The sequence below is a fragment of the Hippopotamus amphibius genome, chromosome 16, assembly GCF_030028045.1.
Source record: "Hippopotamus amphibius kiboko isolate mHipAmp2 chromosome 16, mHipAmp2.hap2, whole genome shotgun sequence".
Lineage (NCBI taxonomy): Eukaryota > Metazoa > Chordata > Mammalia > Artiodactyla > Hippopotamidae > Hippopotamus > Hippopotamus amphibius.
This window is the reverse complement of record NC_080201.1, coordinates 48750490-48778425: the sequence shown is the minus strand read 5'-3', so window position 1 is coordinate 48778425 and position 27936 is coordinate 48750490. Positions and strand designations below refer to the sequence as shown.

Below are 27936 nucleotides of genomic sequence, written 5' to 3'. Positions count from 1 at the left end.
TCTGTGGTTTTGATTTTCATTTCTCTAATGATTAGTGATATTGAGCATCTTTTCATGTGCCTGTTGCCTGTCTGTATGTCTTCTTGGGAGAAATGTCTATTTAGGTCTTCTGCCCATTTTTTGATTGGGTTGTTCATTTTTTCATATTGATTTATATGAGCTGTTTGTATATTTTGGATATTAATCCCTTGCTGGTTGAATCATTTGCAAATATTTTCTCCCACTCTGTACGTTGTCCTTTTGGCTTTTCAAAGGTTTCCTTTGCTGTACAAAAGCTTTTACGTTTAACTAGGTCCCATTTATTTATTTTTGCTTTTATTACTTTTGTCTTGGGAGACTGATCTAAGAAAATATTGTGACCATTTATGTCAAAACATGTTTCGCCTATACTCTCTTCTAGGAGCTTATGGTTTCCAGTCTTACATTTAGGTTCTGGATCCATTTTGAGTTCATTCTGTATATGTTTTGAGGTGAATGTTCTAATCTCATTGTCTTACATTTAGCTGTCCAGTTTTCCCAGCACCACTAGTTGAAGAGACTGTCTTTTCTCCATTGTATATTCTTTCCTCCTTTGTCATAGATTAATTGACCATAGGTGTGTAGGTTTACTTCTGGACTCTCTCTTCTGTTCTATTGATCTGTATGTCTATTTCTGTGCCAGTACCACACTGGTTTTTTGTTGTTGTTGTTGTTTGTTCTCTTTTTTTTTTTTTAGAACTTTTATTGAGATACAGTTAACAGACAATAAACAGCATATATTTAGAGTGTACAGTTTGGTATCCCAATCTCCCAATTCATCCACCCTCAACCCTCCCTGCTTTCCCCACTTGGTGTCCATGTGTTTGTTCTCTACATCTGTGTCTCTATTTCTGCCTTGCATTTCCTCTTCTGTAGTTGTTAGCATTTGCCTTATGTATTGAGGTGCTCCTATATTGGATGCATATATATTTATAGTTGTTATCTCCTCTTCTTGGATGGATCCCTTGATCTTTATGTAATGTCCTTTCTTGTCTCTTGTAACATTTTTTATTTTAAAGTCTCTTTTATCTGATATGAGTAGTGCTACTCCAGCTTTCTTTTGATTTCCATTTGCATGGAATATCTTTTTCCATCCCCTCACTTTCCATCTGTATGTGTCCCTAGGTCTGAAGTGGGCCTCTTGTAGACAGCATATATATGGGTCTTGTTTTTGTATCCATTCAACCAGTCTGCATTTAGTCCACTTACATTCAAGGTAATTATCGATATGTATGTTCCTATTACCATTTTCTTAATTGTTTTGTTGTTGTTTTTTTTTTTTGTAGGTCCTTTTCTTCTCTTATGTTTCCCACTTAGAGAAGTTCCTTTAGCATTTGTTGTAGGGCTGGTTTGGTGGTGCTGAATTCTCTTAGCTCTTGGTTGTCCGTAAAGCTTTTGATTTCTCCGTCAAATCTGAATGAGATCCTTGCTGGGTAGAGTATTCTTGGTTGTAGGTTCTTCCCTTTCATCATTTGAAATATATTGTGCCACTCCCTTCTGGCTTGCAGAGTTTCTGCTGAGAAATCAGCTGTTACCCTTATGGGAGTTCCCTTGTATGTTATTTGTCATTTTTCCCTTGTTGCTTTTAATAACATTTCTCTGTCTTTAATTTTTGTCAGTTTGACTACTATATGTCTTGGTGTGTTTCTCCTTGGGTTTATCCTGCCTGGGACTCTCTGCACTTCCTGCACTTGGGTAGCTATTTCCCTTCCCATGTTAGGGAAGTTTTCAACTATAATCTCTTCCAATATTTTCTCCGGTCCTTTCTCTCTCTCTTCTCCTTCTGGGACCCCTATAATGCGAATGTTGGTGCATTTAACATTGTCCCGGAAGAATCTTAGGCTGTCTTCACTTCTTTTCATTCTTTTTTCCTTATTTTTTTCTGCATCAGTGATTTTCACCATTTTGTCTTCCACGTCACTTATTCACCCTTCTGCCTCAGTTAATCTGCTGTTGGTTCCTTCTAGTGTATTTTTCATTTCAGTTATTGTATTGCAGACCTCTGTTTGTTTGGTCTTTATTCTCCTAGGTCTTTGGTAAACTTTTCGATCTTTGCATCCAGTCTTTTTTCAAAGTCCTGGATCATCTTCACCATCAATATTCTGAATTCTTTTTCTGGAAGGGTGCCTATCTCCTCTTCATTTAGTTGTTTTTCTGGGGTTTTATCCTGTCCCTTCATCTGGTACAAAGTCCTCTGCTTTTTCATTTTCTCTGTCTTTCTGTGGCTGTGGTTTTCAGTTCCACAAGACGAAATACTGCTGATACTGCTGTCTGCCCTCTTGAGGAGGAAGCTATCTCTGTTTGTTCTCTTTTTAATTGAAGTATAGCTGATTTACAATGTTGTGTTAGTTCCAGGTGTAGAGCAAAGTGATTCAATTTTACATGTAACATTCTTTTGCAGATTCTTTCCCCTTATTACAAAATATAAAGTGTAGTTCCCTGTGCTATACAGTAAGTCCTTGTTGGTTATCTATTTTATATATAGTAGTGTGTACATGTTAATCCCAAGCTCTTAATTTATCTCTCCCAAACTTCCCCTTTGGTAACCATAAGTTTGTTTTCTATATATGTTAGTCTTAACTAAGTTCATTTGTATCATTTTTTTATATTCCACATATAATTGATATCATATGATATTTGTCTCCTTCTGTCTGGTTTACTTCATTTAGTATGATAATCTCTAGGTCCATCCATGTTGCTACAAATGGTATTATTTCATTCTTTTTTTATGGCTGAGTAATATTCTATTGTATATATATACCACATCTTCTTTATCCATTCATCTCTTGATGGACATTTAGGTTGCTTCCATGTCTTGGCCATCATAAATAGTAGCACTATTTATGAAGTATATCATGCTGTTTTGATTACTGGAGTTTTGTAATATAGTCTGAAGACAAGGAAGGTGACACATTAAGCTTTGTTCTTTTTTTCTCAGGATTGAAATTCTGGGTGTTTTGTGGTTCCATTTGAATTTTAGGATTATTTGTCCTAGTTCCATGAAAAATGTCATGGGTATTTGTTAGGGATTCCATTGAATCTGTAGATTGCTTTGGGAAGTATGACTATTTTAACAATATTAATTCTTCCAAGAGCACGGGGTGGCTTTCCACTTCTTTGTATTGTCTTCAGATTCCTTTATCAGTGTTTTACAGTTTTCAGTGTATAGATCTTTCACCTCCTTGGTTAAGTTTATTCCTAGGTATTGTATTGTTTTTGACACTTAAGTTGGATTTTTTTTTGTTTTACTATTTCTTATATTTCATTATTAGTGTAAAGAAACAATGTATTTCTGTATATTAATCTTGTATCCTGCAACTTTGCTGAATTCATTTATTAGCTTATATTTTTGGGGTGGACACTTTAGGATTTTCTATACAGAGTATCATTTCATCTGCAAATAGTGACAGTTTTACCTGTTCCCTTCCAGTGTGGATACCTTTTATTTCCTTTTCTTATTTGATTGTGGTGGCTAGGATTCCCAACACTATATTAAATAGAAGTGGCAAGAGTAGGCATCTTTTACATGTTTCTGAATATTCAGAGGAAAGGCTTTTGGCTTTTCACCTTTGAGTATTATGTTGATTGTGGGTTTGTCATAAATAGCCTTCATTATATTGAGATATGTTCTCTGTACACTCTCATACTTTGATAGGTATTTTTTATGAAGGGCTGTTGAATTTTGCCAGTTTTTCTGAGTATTGAAATAATCATGTGATTTTTATCCTTCCTTTTGTTAACATGGTGTATCACATTGATTGACTTGCTAGTGTTGAACCATCCTTGTGACCCTGGAATAAATCCAACTTGATTATAGTGTATGATCCTTTTTATTTATTTTTGGATTTGGTTTGCTAATACTTTTCTGAGGATTTTTGCATCTATATTCATCAAATATATTGACCTGTAATTTCTTTTTTTGTAGTATCTTTGTCTGGTTTTGGTATCGGTAGTTGTTGCCTCGTAAAATGAATTTGGGAGTGTTCCTTCCTCTAAAATTTTTTGGAATAGTTTGAGGATAGGTGTTAATTTTTCTTTCTGTGTTTCATAGAATTCCCTAGTGAAGCTTCCAGTCCTGGACTTGTGTTTGCAGGGAGTTTTTTAAATTACAGATTCTGTTTCACTTCCAGTGATCAGTTTGTTCAAATTATCTTGACTCAGTCTTGGCAGGTCACTGTTTCTGGAAACTTGTCCATTTTTTTCTAGCTTGTCCAATTTGTTGGCATATAACTATTCAAAAAATTTTTTTCTTTTTCTTTTTTTAATATTGTTTTTTGGCCATGCCGCATGGCATGCAGGATCTTAGTTCCCTGACCAGGGATAGAACCCGTGCCCCCTGCAGTACTGGACCAGGGAACAGGGAAGTCCCTGTTCATAGTATTCTGTCATGATTTTTTTGTATTTCTGTGGTATTGGTTATTTCTCCTCTTTCATTTCTTATTTTGTTTATTTGGATCCTGTCTCTCTTCTTTTTGGTAAGCCTGGATAATGGCCGTACATTTTTTTTTTTAATCTTTTCACAAATCAGCTGTTGGTTTCATTGATCTTTTCTATTGTTTTTTTAAAATCTCTTTTATTTATTTCCTCTCTGATCTTTATTATTCCCTTCTGCTGACTTTGGGCTTTGTTTGTTCTTCTTTTTCTAATTGTTTTAGGTGGTATGTTAGGTTGGGTTTTTTGAGATTTGTTTCTTATTTCTTGAGGAAGGCTTGTATCGATATGAACTTCCCTTTTAGAACTGTTTTTGCTGCATCCCATAGATTTGGTAATGCTGTGTTTTCATTTTCTTTTGTCACAAGGAGCTTTCTGATTTCTTCTTTGATTTCATCATTGACCCATTGGTTTTAAAGTAGCATGTTGTTTAGTCTCTCTGTTTTCCTTCTTTTCTTGTTTTCTTCCTGTAGTTGACTTCTAGTTTCAAATGTGGTCAGAGAAGATGCTTGAAGTAATTTCTGTTCTCTTCTTTGTTGAGGCTTGTTTTGTGACCTAGTATGTGGTCTATCCTAAAGAACATTATATGCTTGAAAAGAATGTATATTTTGGGTTTTTTTGGATGTAGTGTCCTGTAAATATCAATGCCATCCAATATCAGTGGTTTATTGTGTCATTTAGGATCTCTGTTGCCTTACTGATTTTCTATCTGGATGATCAGTCCATTGATATTAGTGGGGTCTTAAAGTCTCCTAATATTATTGCATTGTCAGTTTCTCCCTCTATGTCTATTAGTATTTGCTTTATATATTTAGGTGCTCCTGTATTGGGTGCATATATGTTAACAAATGTTATATCCTCCTTTTGTATTTATCCCTTTATCATTATATAATGCCCTTCCTTGTCTTTCTTTATGGCCTTTGTTTTAAAGTCTGTTTTGTTTGATACGAGTATTGCTACCCCCTTTCTTTACTATTTGCATAAAATATCTTTTTCCATCCCCTTACTGTCAATCTGTGTCTTTTGCCCTGAAGTGAGTCTCTTGCAGGCAGCATCTTGCAGGTTTAGTCTGTTGATGTTTAAGTAATTATTGATAGGTGTGTATTTATTGCTATCTTAATCTTTGCTTTCCAGTTGTTTTTGTAACCCTTTTTCCCCCTTCATTTTTTTCTTTTTTCATATGCTTGAGTTCCTTTCTTTTTATTTTATTTTTTGTGACTCTATTGTATGTTTTTGCTTTGTAGTTAATTACCGTGGAGTTCAAGTATGCTGACCCATAACTATATCTACTTGCTTTAAACTGATAGTCATTCAAGTTAAAAAATATTCTAAAAGCTGTATATATTTATACTTCCTCCTCCCAGATTGTTATTTTGATGCCCTCTTTTACATCTTCATGTTTATCCTTTCACTGTTTATTGTAGTTATAGCTTTTACAATTTTTAACATTGATTTTTTAATGTACATACTGGCTTATTTAAGTGATCATCAATCTTTACTGTATATTTGCCTTTCCTATTGTGATTTCCCCTTTCCTATAGATTCTGTGTAGCAGTATTGGGAGTCTGGGCTGTTGTAGTCAAGACTGCTGCTGAACTGGTGAGTGAGGGATGGGACCAGGCCAAATTAAAATGCCACAAAGCTCTGAGATGTACTTGGTTATTTTTTCTTTTCTATTATGATTTATTACAGGATATTGAATATATTATTTGTGCTATACAGTAGGACCTTGTTGTTTATCCATTCTATATGTAATAGTTTTCACCTGCTAATCCCAAATTCTCAATCCATCCCTCCCCCACCTCATCCCCTTGGCAACCACAGGTCTGTTTTCGATATCTGTGTCTCTTTCTGTTTCACAGATAAGTTCATTTGTGTCATATTTTAGATTCCACATGTAAGTGTTATCATGTGGTATTTGTCTTTCTCTTTCTGACTTACTTCACTTAGTATGATAACACTTGTTTTTTCTTGATTCAGCATTTCTCTGAATGCTGTAACCTTTTGATTAGTTTCCAGATTTTTGAAAAAGTTGATTCTATCAGTTTTTACCAGTCTGTTAAATACTTTTGTGGATGGATGGACTGCTGTATTTTCCTACTCTGCTATTTTTCTCTTTATTGCATTTGTGGGTCTATCTCTTGTTTTTTTTTTGAGTTGCTCTAGGCATGACATAATATATACAGGTGTCCCCTGGCATCCACAGTGTATTAGTGCCTGGACTCCCTGCATATACCAAAATCCACAGATGCTCAAGTCCCTACTTACATAAAATTGTGTAGTACTTGCATATAACCTACATACATGCTTGTATACTATAAATTACCTCCAGATTACTTATAATACTTAACACAGTGTAAATGCTATGTAAATAGTTGCCAGCATGTGGCAAATTCAAGTTTTGCTTTTTAGAATTTTGTGGAATTTTTTTTCAAATATTTTCAACCTGTGGATGTGGAACCCACAGGCATGGAGGGCCAACTGTACATAACTTATTGAAATATAATGGTTCAACATTTATCCAGTTTAAGTGTAGAAACCTTACTTTCCTTCATACTCTCTCATTTCTAATTGACTTGAATATTTCTTCTATATACATTGAAGACCACACTAGACAGTGTTATGATTTTTGTTTCAACTATCAAACTTAATTAAGGAAAGGAAAGCCTATTGTTGTACCCAAAGTTTTGCTCTTATAGTGTTCTTTCTGTGTTCCTTGTTTTCCACAATTCTTTAATGTTTCGTTTTTATTTAGAGGTATTTCTTTAGGCATTCTTTGGGGGTAGGTCTGTTGGCAACAAATTCTGCAACAAGTCATTCTTTGGGGTATGTCATTAGAAGTCATTTTCATCTGAGGCTGTTCTTGATTTCTCATTTCCTGAACAATATTTTTATTGGTTATGGAAGGTCAGGCTCCCTATTTAGTCACCATTGACACTGTACTGGTAGTGGAGGGGCCCATTAAAGTGGACTTCATACTAAGCTTTTTCTGACACAATCTGGTGGGGACATTGAGGATACTTATTTTACAGCCCGATAAAGGTCAGAAGGCTAGAGTCTCCATTTGCCCTCTGGTGTTGGTGGTGTGGATAGGGCCACAGATTTTTTGGTGGCATTTGCCTGAAGTAGAGTAGTTGTTTAAAAGTTTCGTGTCTTGGTAGGCTGTCCTTTCCTGCTTCTCTGGTTCCCGACAGGCTTTTCTTGAGACTTTTTTTGGTCTATACACATTAGCATTTCAGTTACCAGCTTCTTTAGGTCCAAGTTTGGGATATAAGTGAAACCTGTGGGACTCACCACCATGTTGCTCCTTAGGTCCTGTGGTTCCTAACTTCTCTTCATCTTTCAGAGTCATCTTGTATGTTTTATATATAATGTCCAGAGTTTTGAGTTGTGTTTAGCAGGAAGAACAGGGAAAAGGACATGTATTTCATCTTTTTAGAAATAGAAGTCCCTCTACTATTTTTGCAAAAGCATTTAAATAATTTGTGTACTCTCTAGTTGATTCTATTTTGGGGATATATCATATCTGTTCACATCATTTTGAGGATGCTATTCATACTTTAAAGTCCTGTTCATTCTATGGTTGACTTGGTAGTATTTCCAGTTGGTCAGCTTTGTATCTCTGTTATTTGAGAATCAACTTTTATCAAATGTTTGGTAATTCTAACATATACTCAGTTTTACAGTTGAGGATCCTTTCGATGTAATCTGCTTCTGGGCAGGAATAGGATGTGCTGCCTTGCTTTGTACTCTGATTTGTTTTTAGAGAGAGACAGGCCAGCAGGAGGTTTGTTGTGGTACAAGATTCCTTGCCAGCTAGTCCTAGGTGTAGGGATGCTCCTGTTTTTCCCAGAATAATACTAGTCAGTAGCCTCTCACATTCTCCCAAAAGCAGACAATAGTACTTGCTAACTGGTTGAAGAAGTGGTGATATGCTAGATTAACATACTTCTCTCAGCAAACAATCTCACTGTTGCCACTGTCTCCATTCATGCTCCTTGTGACAAACCCTAGACAAAGATCACCTTATTGTGCCACACTTACTTTTTAAAGTGTGGTGTACATTCTCACGTTCTGGTCTTAGATCATCTGGTTTCCTTTGATGATCTATTTCAGGTATTTTCAAATATTCACCAGAAGTTATTTAGATTTTCAGGAGCTGTTTATATATTAGGTATGTATTGTATGTATAATAGTCCCAGCACCATTTATTAAAATCTAAACAAAAACATTGAGATGCCTTTGTTTTAGCAGTTGTTTAAGAAATTACTCTTATAAAGAGCTAAATTTAAAGCCTTACATCTGGATTGTGCATAGGCATGTGTATATATACATACAATATATACCATCAAATATAAAACATTTTGATACTGGAACTGTTGATCTTACCAGAAAATATCAGTGAAAGCTTTTTATACAAATAAAAATCTTGGTTGGTATTTAGTTGAAAGTAATTATAGGATGCCATGGATTGTTAAATTGCATCATCTTAAAAATGTTAAAATGAGAGAGCACTTTTTAGCTTTGAGAAATCAGGACAGTATCAGTGATGGTACAGCTAAGAGTATGAATCTAGAAGATAACTTGATCAATTCTCTTTTTTCATTTAAGCTAGATATGTACATAATTAGAAATTTCCAATGCCTGCTTATTTCAAATCAGTGATAATTTACCATATAATGTTTTTTTATCATTTTGCTGACAAATATTCTATTTAGCTTTTTGCCTTTTAGTAACTATTCTCTAGTTTTATCACTTGGATTACATCAGTCATGCAGCATGAACTGGGAAAATTCTGTTAAGAATTATCTCCTTGAAGTTTTTATTCAAGGAGCTAAAAGATTGTAAGTGCTGTTTTATAAAAAGGAACTTTTTTGGCTAAATTTAACTTTCCCAGTTATTAACGGTCTTTTCTATGTTTGACTATGTTTTATCAATTTCAATGAAGTTCATTTTCTAGAAAATAATTCATTAACTCTGGAATCTTGTGTATTGAAATAAATTTACATATTTCCTCATAAAGAATAACATTGGTATTTGTGTTAATATCCTATTGTTATTCAAGATGCTGTAACTGTGTGTCATTTTTCTTTTCTTTCCTTTTATCAAATTTGGAAAAACTGGGTAAGTCCTTGAGTCTGTTTTTTTAAATTAATTTCTAATTTAAATTGCATTAACTACTTCCTTCTATTAGTGCTTGTTTTATTTTGTAATTTTTTAACTTTATTTTTCACTTGAATGTTTTCTTTTTTCAAGTTTTATCAAGTGCCTAATATATGAGAAAGACATTGGAATAGGTGCTGAGGTAGAAAAGATAACAAAAAGTCTCATCCCTTTATGCATCAAATGATGTTAATTTCACACTGAGTAGAGGTTTGGCTACATCTCACAAATCTTGAAATATAGACATTTCAGTACCAGTCCTTTCTGAATGGTTTATAATTTAAAATTTGACTTTTATAAAGTTTAACCTATTACTTGTATTATACATATAGATTATTATACATTTCCTAGAGGCGGTGCAAATTATTACCCAGTTACTTACTAATTGCAAAAAAATAAGATACTTTTAGAATGAGAGATCTGGCAGTTACAACCTTAACCAAGTGATCAAATTTAGCATCACTAATATTGGGACAACCTGGCATGTATGCTTGTGTGTATGAGCTGTACTATGCCTGTGAAATGTTCTTGCTAAAATCAAGCTTTGACTTAAGTTCCAATTTAGAAACGGTGTAACAAGATGTACAACATTATGAGGAAATAAATTTGACAAACCAAGAATACAAGACATTCTAAGACAACTGTGGTGGACTCTTCAAAAAGACATTACCATGAAACAAAGATGGGGGAGTGCTGTTCAGTTTAAAAGTGACATAACCACTAACATGCATGAGCCTGGAGAGTGAATCCTTGTTAAATATCTATAAAAGGTACTCTTGAGACAATGAGGGAAATTTAAATATGGAATGGATATTAGAATGTTGTATAGAATTGTTAATTTTTAAGATGTGATTGTAATATTTTGGTAATATGCATTATCCTAACTTTTAGGATACAAACTGATTTATTGAGGGTAAAGTGATATGTTTACAATTTACTCTTAATTAGTACAGAAAAAATTATATTTTATAGAAAAACAAAGCAAATATACAAAGTGTAAGTTTTCAAATCTAGGTGGAGGGTAAACGGATGTTCATTATAGAATGCATTCTGTGTTTTTGTCAGAAATTTTTTTTCATAATAAAGTTGGTAAACATTTTCTAGGCAGTTTTCTTTTTGTTATCATTTTAACTACTATATTATTAATATTGGTAAAATCCTTCACACCATACCCTAATGCTTCAACAGCTATATTCTTAATATTCTCACACTCAATCCTTAGGGTTACTTTTCAGCTCTTTCTGGTAGAACTTAAGTAATGAGGTCTGAATTTGATCTTCATATGTTCTTTATATTCTTAAGGATTTTATCAAAGATGAATTTCCTGAAGTACAATAAATGATGAAAGGCTTTCTAAATTTATTATCTCCATTATGTCTTTATATTAAGAAACTCACTAATTATAGTGTTGATAATAATAAAAACAATCATATCCATTATTCATTCAAAGGAGTTTTTTGGGCAGGTATGTTTTTGCAAAACTGTACATGTTGTAACCATCAACCACACTTTTAGGTGGGTACCATTTTATTGTTGCAGAAATCGGTCTGTCGAGAAACCAAGCACCACACTCAGAGGGTTGGAGAACTCAGGTTTATTAAGCCGGTGGCCCCAGATGAGCTAACGCTCCAAAGTTCTGGGTCCTGAGCTCAGGGTGAGTTTTACTTTTATAGTGCACATGTTTACAGAGCATGGAAGTTTCCAAACAGAAACTTACAAGAGCAGGTGCAGAATATTCCATTTTTTCGCAAAACATCTTAAAGTTACATTGGATTGTTACATTGGATTATTAGGTCATCCTGTTTTTCTCGGCACAGCAAGCATATTTCACAAAAGCAAAACAAGCATGGAGTTATTTTTAGCTGAGTATAAGTTTCTAACTTTCCTCTTCATTATAAATGATGCACAGAGAGGTAAATGTTTTGCCCACTATCACACAGATAGTAAAGGCAATGATAAGTATATGTCATTGATTAAAAACTTCCCCCAAATTATTCTGATGACAAATTGAAATTATAATGGAGTATTCATAAAAATGGAATCTGGCAGACACTGAGGATCTGGTCTGAGACACATCCATTCATCACTGAGAACTTGAATTTTCTCTGAACTGTATCAAACTCAAGGGCAGCACCAGCTGTTTTCAAAACAGTATCTGCTAGCAGCTGCTAGTTGCAACCTTGCAGTTTAAAAGTCATCATTTTGAACTGCAAACAGTCCTTGTTTAACAATCACCCTTCTTGCCAGCTCAAATCCTAATTCTGGACAATTTATGTAAATAACTTAAAAAAAATAACTTAAAAAAACTTTGCAGTTTTTACCTTTTTAAGCCTAACCCCATTTTGTGGTCCAGCAGAACACAATTCAAGTGCTTTCTTGGATTTGTGTTTCTTGGGCTGCAATCCTAAAAAACCCCAAATAAGAGCTTTTTCTCTTTTTCCTTTTTTTCTTTTCAAGCAGGTCTCTGTTCTTGGAATTCTTGGTTAACAGTTACATTAACAGGCTTATTTCCTAATAAGAATTTTCTAAAATTTAAGGAGGACTGAGAGATATTAGAAGGCTGTTACAAACATTAAATTACCCTGTGGGGAAAAAGTTACATTCACAGAATTTCTTTCCGGCATAAATATTTTGCAATTCTATAAACAGAATATGACATGGAAAGGCTTTCTTATATTCAGATACATTATGAGTTCTCTGATGCTGACGAAGATGTGAATGTTGTCTAAAGGCCTTCCTACATACCTTATACTCATAGGATTTCTCACCAGTATGAACTCTTTGATGTGGTCTGACGTCTCCACTACAACTAAAGGCCTTTCCACATTCTTTACATTCATAGGGTTTTATACCCATAAGAATTTTCTGCTGTTGAGTAAACTGTCCATATCAACTAAAGGCCTTATCACATTCTTTACATACGTAGGGTTTTAAACCAGAATGAATTCTCAGATGTTCTTTTAGATTTCTTCTATGAATAAAGGCCTTTGCACATTCTTTACATTCATAGGGCTTTTCATCAGTGTGAATTATCTGATGCTTAGTAAGGTAGAAACCAAATTTAAAGGCCTTCCCACATTCTAAACATTTGTAGGGTTTCACATCAGTATGAACTTTCTTAGGTACACTAACTTGAGGATGTGCTACATTCTTCCTGCATTCCTTATATTCATATGATTTCTTACCAGTATGAATTCTATGATGTACTCTAAGGTTGCCACTATAACTAAAAGCCTTCCCCACAAAGCTTACAGTCAAAGGGCTTTATATCAGTATGAACTGTTTTATGTCAATTAAGCTGTACTGTACCACATCTACTAAAGGTTATCCCATATTGCTTTACATTCATGAGGTTTCTTACTTGTATATATTCTTCTGGGTTCAGTGAGCTAAAAAACAAGTCTAAAGGTCTCCCCACATTCCTTAACATTCATAGGGTTTTATATCAGTATGAATTTTCTGCTGACAGGTAAGTTGACCACATGCACTAAAATTTTCCCACATTCCTTATATTCACAGGGTTTCTTGCCTGTGTGAATTTTTCTGATGCTGTGTAAGGAAAAAAGAAAAAGTTGAAAAGCCTTTCCACATTCTTGACATTCATAGGGTTTCTCACCAGTATGAAATCTCTGATGCACAGTAAGTTGATAGCTACAACTAAAGACTTTCCCATATTCATTACATTCATAAGTTTTTTTTTTATAGATTTTTAGATTTCATTTTATTATTTGGTCTTTAAGAAAAATAAAAACATTGTGGATGGTAGTTAAAATCATAAAGACTATTGATTTTTCATATGTAAACTGAAATTCTTTGAATATTCTATTACAAACCACTAACATTACATACAGAACTTTCTTTCACTAGACATTTGAAGGGATTTTTTTTTTCTTTTAATTTAAGTGCCAGCTATAGCAACTGGAAAAACAGCAGGTATTTCTTATATCTCTGAATGAAACGGCATTGTAGACCCTTTCATTTTCTTTTTATAATCTTCTTCAAGTCTTTCATACTGGGCTACAGTGAAGTGATTTTTCCAGTCTCCTGAAATACTCTTTCTCATGAAGGGAGACATAGAATGATCCATAATGGATTTTGGTAGAGTGGTGTAATTTGTACTAGGATTCTGCTTCATCATATCAAAGGAGCTATGATAGAGGATTTTATCCACAGTTTCTTCAGGCAGGTCTTTATCTAGAAATTTTAATAACTTCTGAATTTCACACTTTGGATGCTCTTTCATGTCTTCATAGAATAGGTAAAGGATACAATAATCTTTTCTTTTCTCCCACCAGCCCTTAACATGGTCATACCAAGAACCAAAAGCCACCTTTCCAGTCATGAATTTATCCAGGAACTCCTCCCAGGTACCAGGCTCTGGGTGCAATTTTGCCATCTGGTAGAAATAATAGTAAGACACGGCCACATCTTTAGCAGTCCGTGCCATGTAGACCATCTTGTAGTTATTTTTCCAAAATGAAGAAGGGAGAAATTGAGCAGGTAGGTGTGTTTTCACTAATCGAGGAGATTGCATGTCGTTCAATTCCTCAACATCATTTGTAATTCCAGGAACTATCATTTCCATAAATGGCACTCATTTGTATATTGCATCTCGTTTACATTTCTCTGCATCTCCACTGTTATGGATCAAATCCAATATTTCACTGATCCAGGTTGTTCCAGATTTGGGGTAGGTGGAGATCAGAAAGTCATCTGGTCGGCTTTCAAATGACTCCACCTGGGACCCCTCCTCAACAATGCTCCAGAAGACGGGGATGCCCTGAACGTCCACCAACTCCCTTCTGAAGATATCTAGCTTGTTGTCCATTTTTGAGAGGCTGGTGGCAGGACTTGTTGAAGCTCAGGTTCTCTTGTCCCAGCCGGGTTTTTTATCAATATGAATTTTCTGATGTACAGTTTAGATGATAATTTTTTTTTTTTTTTTTTTTTTGGCCACGCTGTGTGGCTTGCAGGATCCTAGTTCCCTAACCAGGAATTGAACCTGGGCCCATGGCAGTGAAAGTGCCAAGTCCTAACCACTGGACCGCCAGGGAATTCCCGATAGATACTATTAAAGGTATTCCCACATTCTTTACAATCAAAAAGTTTACCACCAGAATAAATTTTCAAATGTTGAACAAAATTTGAGCCACAACTAATGGTTTTCCTACATCCACTATATTCATAAAGTTTCTCACTATTATGAATTCTCTGATTCAGAGTAAAAGATGTTTTCCACACATTTTATAGATGATTTTCATTTGACTGAAATATCTACCTTGAGGTCCCTGTTGACCCTCAAACTCACTTTTGCTCTGCCACTCTTTCTCAAAATAGATCCTTTAAGACAAGGAATTTTACTCCCTCCTAGTATCTTCCATTGGCATAAATGTCCTCTGGCATAAATAACTTCTTGGTCTTATACCTAGAGAGTAAACCTAAAAGGAAACGAAAAAGCAAACAAAGATTAATTTCTAGCAGCCAGCAAAACATACAATTTCTATCTTAAAAATAGGAGACAAAATGAAAATAGTTCTTAAAAGAAATAAATAGCTTAAAGAATTATCAATATAATTAGGTAGTTTGAAGTCAAAACAATATGAGCTGAGAGAATAATGAGAGATTATGTAAGATTGTGGTGATTTGAAGTTTAGGTGTAGATCAGAATAATCTGGAGAACTTCTTACAAATAGTGCTATTTGGATACCACCCCAGACCAAGGTGAATCAAATTTATAGGAGTAATTGGGCATCTACATTTTTAATAACTTCACTAGATGAGTCCAGTATAAATCACAGTTTAGGAGTCCCATTTAATAATCTTAATCATTTCCATTACTCTTAGAATAAAATTCAAACATGTTACCATAAAATATAATATGGCCTTTGCTTACCTAAAGACTTCTTTTGAAGAAACTGTCCACGTTACTCTCTTAGGACATTTGCTACTATTCAGCTCCTAAGTTAGGCCCACAACCTTTCCCATTTCATACAGCTTTTTACAGGCTATTTAATCTCCTAAGAATCACTTCTCCTGGGTTCAATGAAAGGCTGACTACTCATCCATTAATCTTAGGTTAAACATTTCTTCCACAGAAATGCTTGCCCTGCTGACTATAGGTAGGTCCATGTTCTTTATTCTCAATTATAGCATCATGTTTCTTTTTTTCATGTCACAGTTGTCAACATGTATACATTAATTTTCTCTTTGCTTTTCAGTTTCTGATCCTCAAATCATCCCAAGGAAGATATAATTCCTATTTCAGTCAAAAGGAATCCATCAGTACATACCACGTGTTAAATGATTAACTATAGAATAAATTGATAACTGTCTTAAAGGAAATTCTGATGAAACTACAAGAAAATATTACAAAGATAAGTCATTGTAATGCAGTTGTGTATCATAATAATCACTTAATTTAAATAATTTTGCAACACGAGATATTTCTCCCTACTTCTAATCTCTCATACCTACTGCAGTGATTAAACGTACTCTTTCCTATTTTATTTCCTACATATATAAGAACTAAAAGAAATTCAATGTAGCTCTACCAAATGTACAAAAGGAAAAAGGTCCTTGTTTTACCGAATCATTCTTTTTTTTAAATTAATTAATTAATTTATTTTTGGCTGCGTTGGGTCTTTGTTGGTGAGCGTGGACTTTCTCTAGTTGCCGCTAGTGGGGGCTACTCTTTGCTGTGGTGTATGGGCTTCTTATTGCAGTGGCTTCTCTTGTTGAAGAGCATGGGCTCTAGGCGTGCAGGCTGCAGTAGTTGTGGCATGAGGGCTTCAGTAGTCATGGCTCATGGGCTCTAGAGCACAGGCTCAGTAGTTGTGGCTTACAGACTCTAGAGTGCAGGCTCAGTAGCTGTGGTGCACAGGCTTAGTTGCTTTGTGGAATGTGGGATTTTCCCAGGCCAGGTTCAAACCTGTGTCCCCTGCATTGGCAGGCAGATTCTTAACCACTGCGCCACCAGGGAAGTCCCCCGAATCATTCTTTAAGCAGTTATCCAACCAAACAGATGTCTCCACTAATACTATTCATTCCCTGCTGTGCACAGAGATGTGTATCATTAACATATATTTGGCTGACTTTTATTATTATTTAACCATCCTACTGGATGTTCAGTCAGCTTACTTCCTTCATAACACCTCCCAGATTTTCCTTCTATCCCCTTACATCTAGAACCAACCATTCTTATTCTTTAGGGGAAAGTATCTAAATAATTTTTAGATACTGTAGCAGTCATATATCATATTGAAATAGTTATTTAAAACTGAACGGGGGACTTGGGGACTTTCCTGGTGGTCCAGTGGTTATGAATCCGCCTGTCAGTGCAGGGGACATAGGCTTAATCCCTGGTCTAGGAAGATCCCACATGCCTTGGAGCAACTAAGCTTGTGAGCCACAACTACTGAGCCTGCACTCTAGAGCCCTCGAGCCACAACCACTGAAGCCCATGTGCCTACAGCCCGTGCTCCACAAGAGAAGGCACCACAATGAGAAGCCTGTGCACCCAACAAAGAGTAGCCCCCACTCTCCAACTAGAGAAAGCCTGTGCACAGCAACGAAGCCCCAACGCAGCCAATAAATAAATAAATAAACAAATTTATTCTTAAAAAAACCCACAGGCCATATGGTTTCACTGGAGATTAATATTTGAAAAAGAATTAACACAAATTTTATATAATCTCTTCCAGAAAATAAAAGAGGGACTACTTCCCAATTCATTTCATGAAGCTAGTATTACCCTAACACCAAAACCAGACAAAGACAGAAGGAAACAAAAAAAAAAGCAAACCTGCAAACTAATATCCTTCAAATATATAGATGCAAAAATAGTTAATGAAATATTACCAATAGGATATATATATATGATAAAAATGTTCCTATTTGCAGATGACATGATTATGTATGTAGGCAATCCCAAGGACTACCCCAAGGGCAAATGTAAAGCGTATGATAGTATAAAGTATAGAATATTACCAGGTGGAATTCTAATATATAAGAAAAATTATAAAACATGACCAGGGATGCAATGTTGGTACAATACTGGAAAGTCAATTTCTTTTTTTCTTCCTTTTTTTTTCTGCACTGCACAGCATGTGGGATCTTAGTTCCCTGACCAGGGATTGAACCTGGGCCCCCGGCATTGGAAGCGTGCAGTCTTAACCACTGGACCACCAGGGTAGTCCCTGGAAAATCAATTAATGTAAACCATCATATAAAAAGTTTAAAGAAGTCCACACAATCATATTAATCAATGCAGGAAAAGCATCTGACAAAATCCAACATCCTTTTATGATGAAAACTCTCTGAAACACAAATATATATAAACTTATTCAACTTGATAAAGAGCATCTATAAGAAAAACACCTGTAACTAACATTATACTCAATAGTGAGAGACTGAATGCAGTCTTCCTAAGATCAGAACACAGCATGGATTTCCTCTCACCAATCCTTATTAAAGTTTAAAAATACCAAAAAGTAAACAGGAAGTATAGGTGTTTTCAAAGAAACAACTTGTTTTGAGAGAATTTGTGATCAACAAACCTGCACACTGAAATAATTGAGGACGTTCTTCAGACTGAAGAGATGTGATCTCAGATGGTGACCTTGAACTATATATAGGAATTAAGAACACTGCAAAGTTTAAATATTGAAGAAATATAAATGAGCATTGTGTAAAATAATCACGAGCTGTCACAAGGGGTTATAACATACATAAAAATAAATTATATGACAATAAAAGCACAAAGTACAAAAGGGAGTGGATAGAATCAGACATTTTTAAGTATCTGGCATTGGTTATGAAATAATTATAATGCTAAATTTAATGCAGATTTTAATAAATCAAAGATTCATACCATCTCTAGGGCAACCACTAAAAAGCTGTATAACAAGAAACAAGATAAAATTGGAATTAAATACACATGCGGCAATAGAAACCTAACTATATCACAGCCTTTGCTATATAACAAACAACCTCGGGACTTCCTAGGTGGCACAGTGGTTAAGAATCCACCTGCCACTGCAGGGGACAAGGGTTCGAGCCCTGTCCAGGAGGATCCTACATGCCGTGGAGCAACTAAGCTCATGCACCACAACTACTGACCCTGCACTCTAGAGCCCGTGAGCCACAACTACTGAGCTCACATGCCACAACTAGTGAAGCCCGTGCACCTGAGCCCGTGCTCCACAACAAGAGAAGCCCCTGCAATGAGGAGCTCATGCATCACGACGAGTAGCCCCCTCTTGCCGCTACTAGAGAAAACCCATGTGCAGCAACGAACACCCAACAAAGCCAATAAATAAATAAATTTATAAAAAAACAAACAACCTCTAAACTCAGTAGCTTAAAACATGTATTATATCACAATTCTCTGGGTTGGCAGTTTGGGCTGGGACCACCTGTGCATTTCTGCTTTTGTTTTCAGTCGGACTCATTCATGAAGCTACATTCAACTGGAGATTTGACTGAAGCCAAGTAGTCTAGGATAGTTTCACTCACTGATTGGGTGGTTGGCAGGCTGGCTACCAGTGTTGGTTCTTTACCACATGACTATTCTAGGTCATTCAGGTTCATACACACCATTCATATACAAAAGAGGGCAGATTCTAGTACAGAAATATCTTCCAAGCCACTGCTTGTATTACATTTGTTGATGTCCCGATAGCAAAGAAAGTCACATGGCTAAGCCCAGATTCAAGAGATGGAGAAACAGTCACTGCCTCTTGATGGGAGGAGCAGCAAAGTCACATTGCAAAGTAAATACAGAATGAAACAAATTATTGTGGCCACTTGTATAGTTAGCCTCACCAACTACATCTGTAAATACCTTAAATAAAAATGACCTAAAGAGTTCTATTAAAATGTGAAGACTGTCAGACTAGATTTTTATAAAAAGAGCCAAGAGACATACATTAACTATGATAGAGAAAGCCTGAAAGTTAAAGGATGGGGGGTGGGGAACAACACACAAATACAAACCAAAAGAATGCTAGAGTAGCTATTTTAATAGCTGATAAAGTTGACTTTGAAGAAATGGACATTACTAAGAATAAATGGGAACATAATGATAAAAGGAGCAACTCAGGAAAATGTTACAGTCTTAAATTTGTACTCATCTATGAACATAACTTCAAAATTTAGAAAGCAAAGACTGACTGAACTAAAAAGGAGAAAAAGATAAAGCTACTTTAATAAATGATTTTAACACACAAGTCCTATTAACTCATATGTAAGTAGTCCCAAAGCAATCAGTAATGATATGATAATTACACAATCAGCCAACTTAACATATACAGAATACACCACCTAGCAATGACAGAATATATATGCTTTTCAAGTGAACATGGATCATTTTGCAAAACAGTCCTATATACTGGGCCATAAAGCAAATTTAAAACATTTCATAGATTTGAAATCATGTACAGTATGTTGTCTGGTCACAATGGAATTAAACTAAAAAGGAACAACAATAATGAAACAAAATATTGATAAATTCCCAAGTTATCTGAACTTATGCAATATAACTCTGCAACATCAATGGGTCAAATAATAAGTTATAATAGAAAATTTGTAAATATTTTGACCTTAATATTACTTGAAAAAACAACAACAACATTTGTGCTCTTTCAGCCATCTTGGACCTGTGGAGATGTGTGGAACTCCTGCAGCTGTACTTTGGGGGCAAATATGTGGGGTCTGCTGGGAATAGGACTTTCAAAATGATATACATGTCTGGAAGGCATGGTCCAAGGCCATTTCACTGCCTATCAGCGGGGTCTATGGAACCAGAGGGAGGACAGAGCTCTTCTGAAAACTGAAGGTGTATAAGCTCAAGATGAAACTGAATTCTATGTAGGCAAGAGATGTGCTTATGTGTACAAAGCAAAGAATAAACAACACATTAACTCCTGGTGGAAAACCTAACAAAACCAGAGTAATCTGGAGAAAGATAACTTGCACTCATGGAAACAGTGGCATGGTTCATGCCAAATTCTGAAACAACCTTCTTGCCAAGGCCATCACACAGAGAATCCGTGTGATGCTGTACCCTTCAAGGATTTAAACTTATTGAAAAGTAAATAAACAAAAATGTGGGATTTGTTCTCTTGTTAAAAAAAAACAAAACACTTGGGTTGTAGTAAAAGCAGTAATTTGAGGCATGTTTCTAGCTCTAAATGCACATATCAGAAAGTAAAAAATATTGGATATGAAAGGCATAAGCCTCCACTGTAAAAAACTAAAAGAAAGAACATCAAGTTAAACCCAAAGAAAGTAAAAGGAAGTAATAAAGATAAGTCTGACATCACTAAAATAGAAAACAAACTAGTAATAGAGAAAATAAACTAAGCCAAAAGCCAGTTCTTTGAAAGACTAACAAAATTGATAAGCATTAGCAAGACTGACCAAGAAAGAGGAAAATAACCCCACAAGTGTCAGGTATGGAAAAAGATTTTATATAAGTTTTGAAGGATAAATAAGAAGGCATTATGTACAACTTTACACCAATAAGTCTGACTTCAAATAAATGGAAAATTCTTTTAAAAATATAACTTACCAAAAATGACATGAGAAAAAAAATAAAATTTGAGTAATTCTGTTAAGAAAAATAAATCTTTAATTATAAATTTCCCCACAAGGAAAACTCTATTCCTGGACATTTTCACTGGTGAATTCTTGCAAATATTTGATGGAATACAAAATGTCAATCACACACAAATTCATAAAAACTCTCAACAAAGTGGTATAGAAGAAAATTGCCTTTTATCAATCTGATAAAGAGAAACTATAAATAAGCTACAGATAACATATTTGCTGGATTCTTCAGGAGAGCAAAACAAGGAAATCCACTACCAATACTCACACTCAACATCATATTGGAGGCCCAAGTTAGTGCAATAAACAGGAAAGAAGCAAAAGGTATAAAGACTGGAAAAGAAAAAATATAACAGTATTTGCAGATGACATAATTTGTATACAGAAAATTCAAAAGAATTATAAAAGTATTTGAATAAATAAATTTAACATGATCACTCGATATAAGTAAATATAAAAACATAAATTGTGTCCATGTATACTAGCTTCAAGTAAACAGTAAAATTTAAAAACAAAAGTACTTACCATAGCAAACAAAAACACAAAAGTAACAAAAAGGCTCAAAAATCCTCAAAATACTAACAAACTGAATCTAGCAGCAAATTAAAAAAAAAAAATTTATATACCATGACCAAATGGGATTTATGCCAAGAATGTAAGGTTGGTTTAACATGCAAAAATCAATCAATATAATACATCATATTAATAGAATAAAGGACAGAAAGCACATGATCATCTCATAGACACAGGAAAAACATTTCACAATATCCAATATCCTTTCATGATAACAACACTCAACAAAGTCAGAATACAGGGAAACTTGCTCAGCCTAATAAAGGGCATCTATGAAAAATCACAGCTAATCATAATTAATGGAGAAAGACTCTATTATGTTTTCCCCCAAGATATGTGGCATACATGTACAAGAGAACAAACAGTATGCAGCCTCAAAGAGTAATAAAATACTGATACATGCAACAACAAGGATAAACCTTGAAAACATTATGTTAAGCAAAAGAATCCAGTCACAAAAAAACAAATATGATTCTATACATATGAAATGTCCAGAATAAGCAATTATATAGACACAGATAGAAGATTAATGGTTGCCTGGACCTGGAGGGTATGGGACAGAAATTAGTAATGACTGCTAAGGGGTAGAGGGTTGCTTTTTCAGGTGATGATTATGTTCTAAAATCAGAAATTGTGGGGATTTTTGCACGACTGAATATACTAAAAACCACTTGAACTAAACTATATTTTTTTTAATTTATTTATTTATTTTTGGCTGTGTTGGGTCTTGGTTGCTGCGTGCGGGCTTTCTCTAGCTGTGGCAAGTGGGGGCTACTCTTCATTGTGGTTCGAAGGCTTCTCATTGTGGTGGCTTCTCTTGTGGAGCACGGGCTCTAGCCGTGTGAGCTTCAGTAGTTGTGGCATGCGGGCTCAACAGTTGTGGCTCGTGGGCTCTAGAATGCAGGCTCTGTAGTGGTAGTGCACAGCCTTAGTTGCTCCACGCCATGTGGGATATTCCCAGACCAGGGATCGAACCTGTGCCCCCTGCGTTGGCAGGCGGATTCTTAACCACTGCGCCACCAGGGGAGTCCCTGAACTAAACACTGTAAATGGGAGAATTTTATGGTATGTTAATTATATCTCAATAAAGCTGTTTTTTAAAAGGCATAAAATCTCTCCAATGAAAATTATAAAACATTGCTGAGAGAATTTAATGAAGACCTAAAGAAAAGGAGAGATATGCCATATTTGTGAATTGGAAGACTCAGTATTAAGATCAATTTGCCTTTTTTTTTTTTTTTTAATAGAGTCAAAGAAGAGCCAGTTAAATCCTTCCAGGTTTTAAATCAACCAGCTGGTTCTCAAAATATATATAGAATTGCATAGGACATAGAGTAGCCGATATAATGAAAAAGAATAAATGTAAAACTTATGCCATGATATTTCAATATTTATTCTAAAAACAGTTTGGTATTAGTACAAGAAAAGTTAAATATACCAATGAGACAAAATAGAGTACAAAAAAGACACACACGACACACACATATAAGGTCACTTGTCTTATTATAAAAAAACATTCAGTAAATAGTGCTGGAACAACTTATGCATATGGGAAAAAAAAACTCTTGACCCTCACCTCGAAAGAAATAAAAAGAATTAATTTTAGATGAGAAAGGTGAAACAATAATGCCTCTAGAAGAAAAATAGAATTCATCTTCATGTCTTTATGGTAAGCAAAGACATCAACCACAAACAAAAGATTAATAAATTGAACTTCACTCAAATTAAGAGCATCTGTTCTCCAAAAGACTTCATTATCAGAGTGAAAAGGCAAGCAATACCCTGAGAAAGATATCTACACTAAATATATCCTACAAAGGCCTCAGATCCCAGCATATGCAAATACCTATAAATAAATAGAAAAAAAACACAAACTGATTTTAATGAAATGGTCAAGAGTTAAACAGGCAGTTCAACATAGAGGTTATCCAAATGGTTGACATATGAAAGGATGCTAAAGTAAGTATTAATCAGGAAAATGCAGATTAAAATCACACTGAGATGCTACTACCCACCTAAAAATTAAAAAGACTGACAATACCAAGTGTTCAAGAGGATATGGAGTAACTGGAATCCTTTATATTGCTGACAAATGTGTAAACTGACACAAACACTTTGGGAAATGGTTTGACAGTACTTCCATAGATAAATGTAAACCCACTTTATGATCCAGCTATTCTACTCTAGGATTCCTAATAGAAATGAATGCTATGTCTACCAAAAAATATTTTAAGATTGATCATGGCAGACTTATTCATAATAAGAAAAAACTGGAAACCACACAAATGTCTGTCAACATAGAATGAATAGATTATAGCAAGAACTGAAAAACTACAGCCTACAGCAAAATGTGGCCTGTCACCTATTTTTGTATAGCCAATGACCTAAGAAAGCTTTTGCATTTTTAAATGATGTAAAAAAATAAAAATAAGAATAGCATTTTGCAGGACTTCCCTGGTGGCAAAGTGGTTAAGACTCCATGCTCCCAATGCAGGGGACCCAGGTTCAATCCCTGGTCAGGGAACTTGATCCCACATGCATGCTGCAACTAAGGATTTGCATGCCACAACTAAAGGTTCACATGCCACAACTAAGGAGCCCACCTGCTGCAACTAAGACCCAGAACAACCAAATAAATAAATAAATTTTTTTTTTAAAGAACAGCATTTTGCAACATGCCAGAATTATATGAAATTCAAATTTCAGTGTCTATAAAGTTTACCAGAATATAGCCACATTCATTTGTTTACATACGTCTATGGTTGCTTTCATGCTGCACTGGCAGAGTTGAGCAGTTGTGACAGAGAACATTTGGCACACAAAACCTAAAATATTTACTAGCTGGCTAAAGGAATTATTCCTATACTCCATAACAAGGATTCATCTCAGAGCCATAATGTTGATTTAAAACATGCCAGACACAGGACTTCCCTGGTGGCCCAGTGGTTAAGAATCTGCCTGCCAATTCAGGGGACAAGGGTTCAATCCCTGGTCTGGGAAGATCCCACATGCCACAGAGCAACTAAGGCTGTTGGCCACAACTACTGAGCCTGCGCTCTAGAGCCCACATGACCTGACTGCTGAAGCCTGAGCCTAGAGTTGGCTCTGTGCAACAAGAGAAGCCACAGCAGTGAGAAGCCCACGCACCACAACAAAGAGTAGCCCCTGCTAACCACAACTAGAGAAAGCCCGCACAAAGCAACGAAGACCCAACAAAGCCAAAAAATACGTAAAAAATAAATTAAAAAATTTGTAAAATGTCAGACATATTATTACACTGATTGTATTTAAATAAAGTTCAAGAATTCACAAAACTAATCTAGAGTGCTAGAAGTGCAAATAATGGTCACTTTTAGGTGGAGTCAGACCTGACCAGGATGGGGCACGAGGGAAAATTCTGGTGTTTCTGAAATGTTCTTTATCTTGATCTGTGTGTGGTATGCAAAAAAAATCATGAAAGGTATATATTAATATTTGTGGACTTTATGCAAATTACTCCCCCCCAAATAAAGACTAAGGCTGAATTTGCATTTTTCATACCTCCTCATTTCAATATAAAACTCATTTTTCAAACTATTTGCTAGATGAAATTACCTAAGTTTCTCCCCCTCCAAATCTTGAAGGCAAATTGATACTTCAAGCTGCGCTGTCAAATTTAGTCAGTCACCTATAGCTATTTAAATATAAATTTATTAAAATTAAACAAAATTAAAAATTTAGTTCCTCAGTCAAACTAGTCTCATTTCAGGTGCTCAACAGCCAAATGTGGCCAGTGGCTACAGTATTGGACAGCACAGACACTGAACATGGAATCCAGTTCTGCAGAAATTTCTGTTGGGCAGCACTGCTCCAAAATGTTACACGAATGTTAACCTCATTTTACAGGGGAGGAAACTGAAGCTTAAAGATATCACTATTACACAGAGCTGCATCATGAGACGATAATAACCATTCTCACAATAAAATGCTCACACATTTCTTTTCCCATATTCACTGCTACAGGTGAACCCTCAATATATCTTTCACTTAACATTTCTATAATTCCACAGGAATCTATTCCAAATTCACAATCATGCAAACAAACAAAAAAGCATTTTTTTACATGTTATAAAATACTTAATCATTGACTGATTAATGCCAGATATCACCTTAAAGCTATAGCCACACCATCCCCAGACACTTTAACACAATCCCAAATGGATCACATGCTTTACTAACATTCCTCACAGTCTCAAACACAATCTGACACACATCACACTCCCCAGTCTTCCCTTCCCCTGTAGAGGACACTTGGACACACATACACACACACACTACCATGAAGTAAGCAGCACACCCCTCAACGCCTTTGAGCAGCAATCCGGTAGTCACCGTCACCGCGTCCGGGCCAGAGCTCTGAGAAAATCTGGACCCTACTTCCTAGACTTCTGAAGCTTTTTCAGCCCTGGGCTACATTTCCCTGAAGGCATCACTTCAAGACTCAAGCTCTGGTAACCTCTTTGGGATTTTCTAGAACCTCTGGGGAGTCACTTAAATAAAACGAAATACCTCCGCTCACACCGTAGCAGCGTGAGATCCCGGTTTCCAGCAAGGGAGCCCCGAGGCGCGCCCGATTCCGGACCACAGGACGTGGCCACTGCCTCTGGATTCTGCTGAATTGGGCCGGGTTCGTGCTTAAGACTACATTTCCCGGAGGCCACCACGTCCCTGCGCCATTTCTTACACTTACTCCGTTACTCCTTGGTTTAAGGATCCAGTCTGTAGCAGTAGGTGAGTGGACCACCTCACTGGGACCCGCACGCTGCGTTTGGGTTGGAGCATCCAGAAAGAAGTTCCTATAAGGTGCTGGGAATACGGGTGTGCCGGCTGGGACTAGGTGCTGACAGGAATCGGGACGATCCTGGCTCTGGACTACATTTCTCCCACTTCGTTAGCACTCCAGGTTAATTCCTTACGGAAGTCGGCCTTGCCAGTGCGGAGTGGCTGTGCCCTTCTCCGCTGGCAGTGGCAACCACCACTCAGGTTCCTAGCGGCGGAAGCGCGGTGCTATTAGCTGCGTTGCTCTGCGCCGCAAGTATGAGTGTGCACTTGGCGTCGCTTTCCGCCGGCAAAAGCAGCGCTGTGACTTTGGTTCCGGGACTTCGGGAGTAGGGAGATGTTACCATTAACGTTCCACAGCGCTGGATGTGTGAGTGTGTGCGCGCTTTTGTAGCCGCCTGACGGACTCACCTGCCGCCTTCTAACGCTCTTGGCTGCTGGGCCCTTTACCAACTGTGTAATCTTCCGCTGGGAGACAGGGACAGAGTCTCGCTAGTTGAGAATCGCGCGGTTCCAGCTGCTGTAGTTCCTTCACTTTACTGTACAGAGAACGAGGCTATTCTGAAGATGCCCCTACAATGAGAGTTTATGCCCCAGGACCACCTTAATAGGATGCCCCATTCTACTTTGAGAGCCCTATGAGGAAAAACTGATCCCTCTGCCTGCCTGAAGTTGTTGTGGGAAATGGTCCTAAACTGTTTTGGCTCTGGGAAGGGCTTGAAATCCTTTGATTCTTTTTCCTGTTCTACTTTTTCCAACAGAAACATACAGAGGAAAGAAAAAAATATTGCACAGCCAAAAGGCTTGTATGAAATATGTTGCCATTTTCTTTCTTCTCTCGAGTTTCTTCTTTTCAAGATGTTGCTACCTCCTGCAGCATCTTCCTAAGGAGAAACCTTAGGAGAAACCAGTGACTGGTCCTTAGGTATTGCTATCCCTGTAAATGATGGCACTCCAGGGATGGCCTCACCAGTCTACTCCACTCACCAACCACACCTACACCTCTCCTTTTCAACTTGATGACAAATCAGCCCTTTCTGGTCTAAGATTTTTGATGAAAGATAACTATATTTTCTGGAGGAAATGTGGAATTTTATTTTAACTTTGTATGGAAATCTTCAACCAGGATAGAAAATAATACGGCCCCAATGTGTCCAATGCTCAGCCATAATTTAACACATTTGCAAATATTCTTATATCTGTCCACCCCTCTTTTTCCTTTAGTATTTCAAAAGTGTATTATTTTAATCACATGTATGCTTATGTAACCAAAAGGACATTATATTTTAAAATAATCACCAGGATGCTATCCCAACTTTAAAAACT

General features: G+C 36.1%; 1 protein-coding gene, 2 long non-coding RNA genes and 1 other non-coding gene across 5 annotated transcripts in view; 2 read left to right on the top strand and 2 right to left on the bottom strand.

Annotated features, from left to right (window-relative positions):
- Nucleotides 1–1140: 1140 nt before the first annotated feature.
- On the top strand, nt 1141–13251 carry LOC130838882 (uncharacterized). Its single transcript, XR_009049728.1, has 3 exons — nt 1141–10382; nt 11152–11266; nt 13132–13251. It is a non-coding gene; the product is annotated as an uncharacterized LOC130838882 (long non-coding RNA).
- On the bottom strand, nt 11199–26358 carry LOC130838841 (sulfotransferase 1 family member D1-like). Its single transcript, XM_057712539.1, is given in 3 exon segments — nt 11199–15050; nt 18168–25220; nt 26341–26358. A coding segment is annotated over 1 exon segment (888 nt). The 5' UTR covers nt 14441–15050; nt 18168–25220; nt 26341–26358; the 3' UTR covers nt 11199–13552.
- TRNAE-UUC (transfer RNA glutamic acid (anticodon UUC)) lies at nt 14594–14666 on the bottom strand. Its single transcript has one exon. It is a non-coding gene; the product is annotated as a tRNA-Glu (tRNA).
- Nucleotides 26140–27936, top strand: part of LOC130838888 (uncharacterized) — a 31195-nt gene continuing 29398 nt past the window's right edge. For both annotated transcript variants that reach the window (XR_009049735.1, XR_009049736.1), the window contains exon 1: nt 26140–26562. This is a non-coding gene — a long non-coding RNA (uncharacterized LOC130838888). The remainder of the gene's footprint in view (nt 26563–27936) is intronic.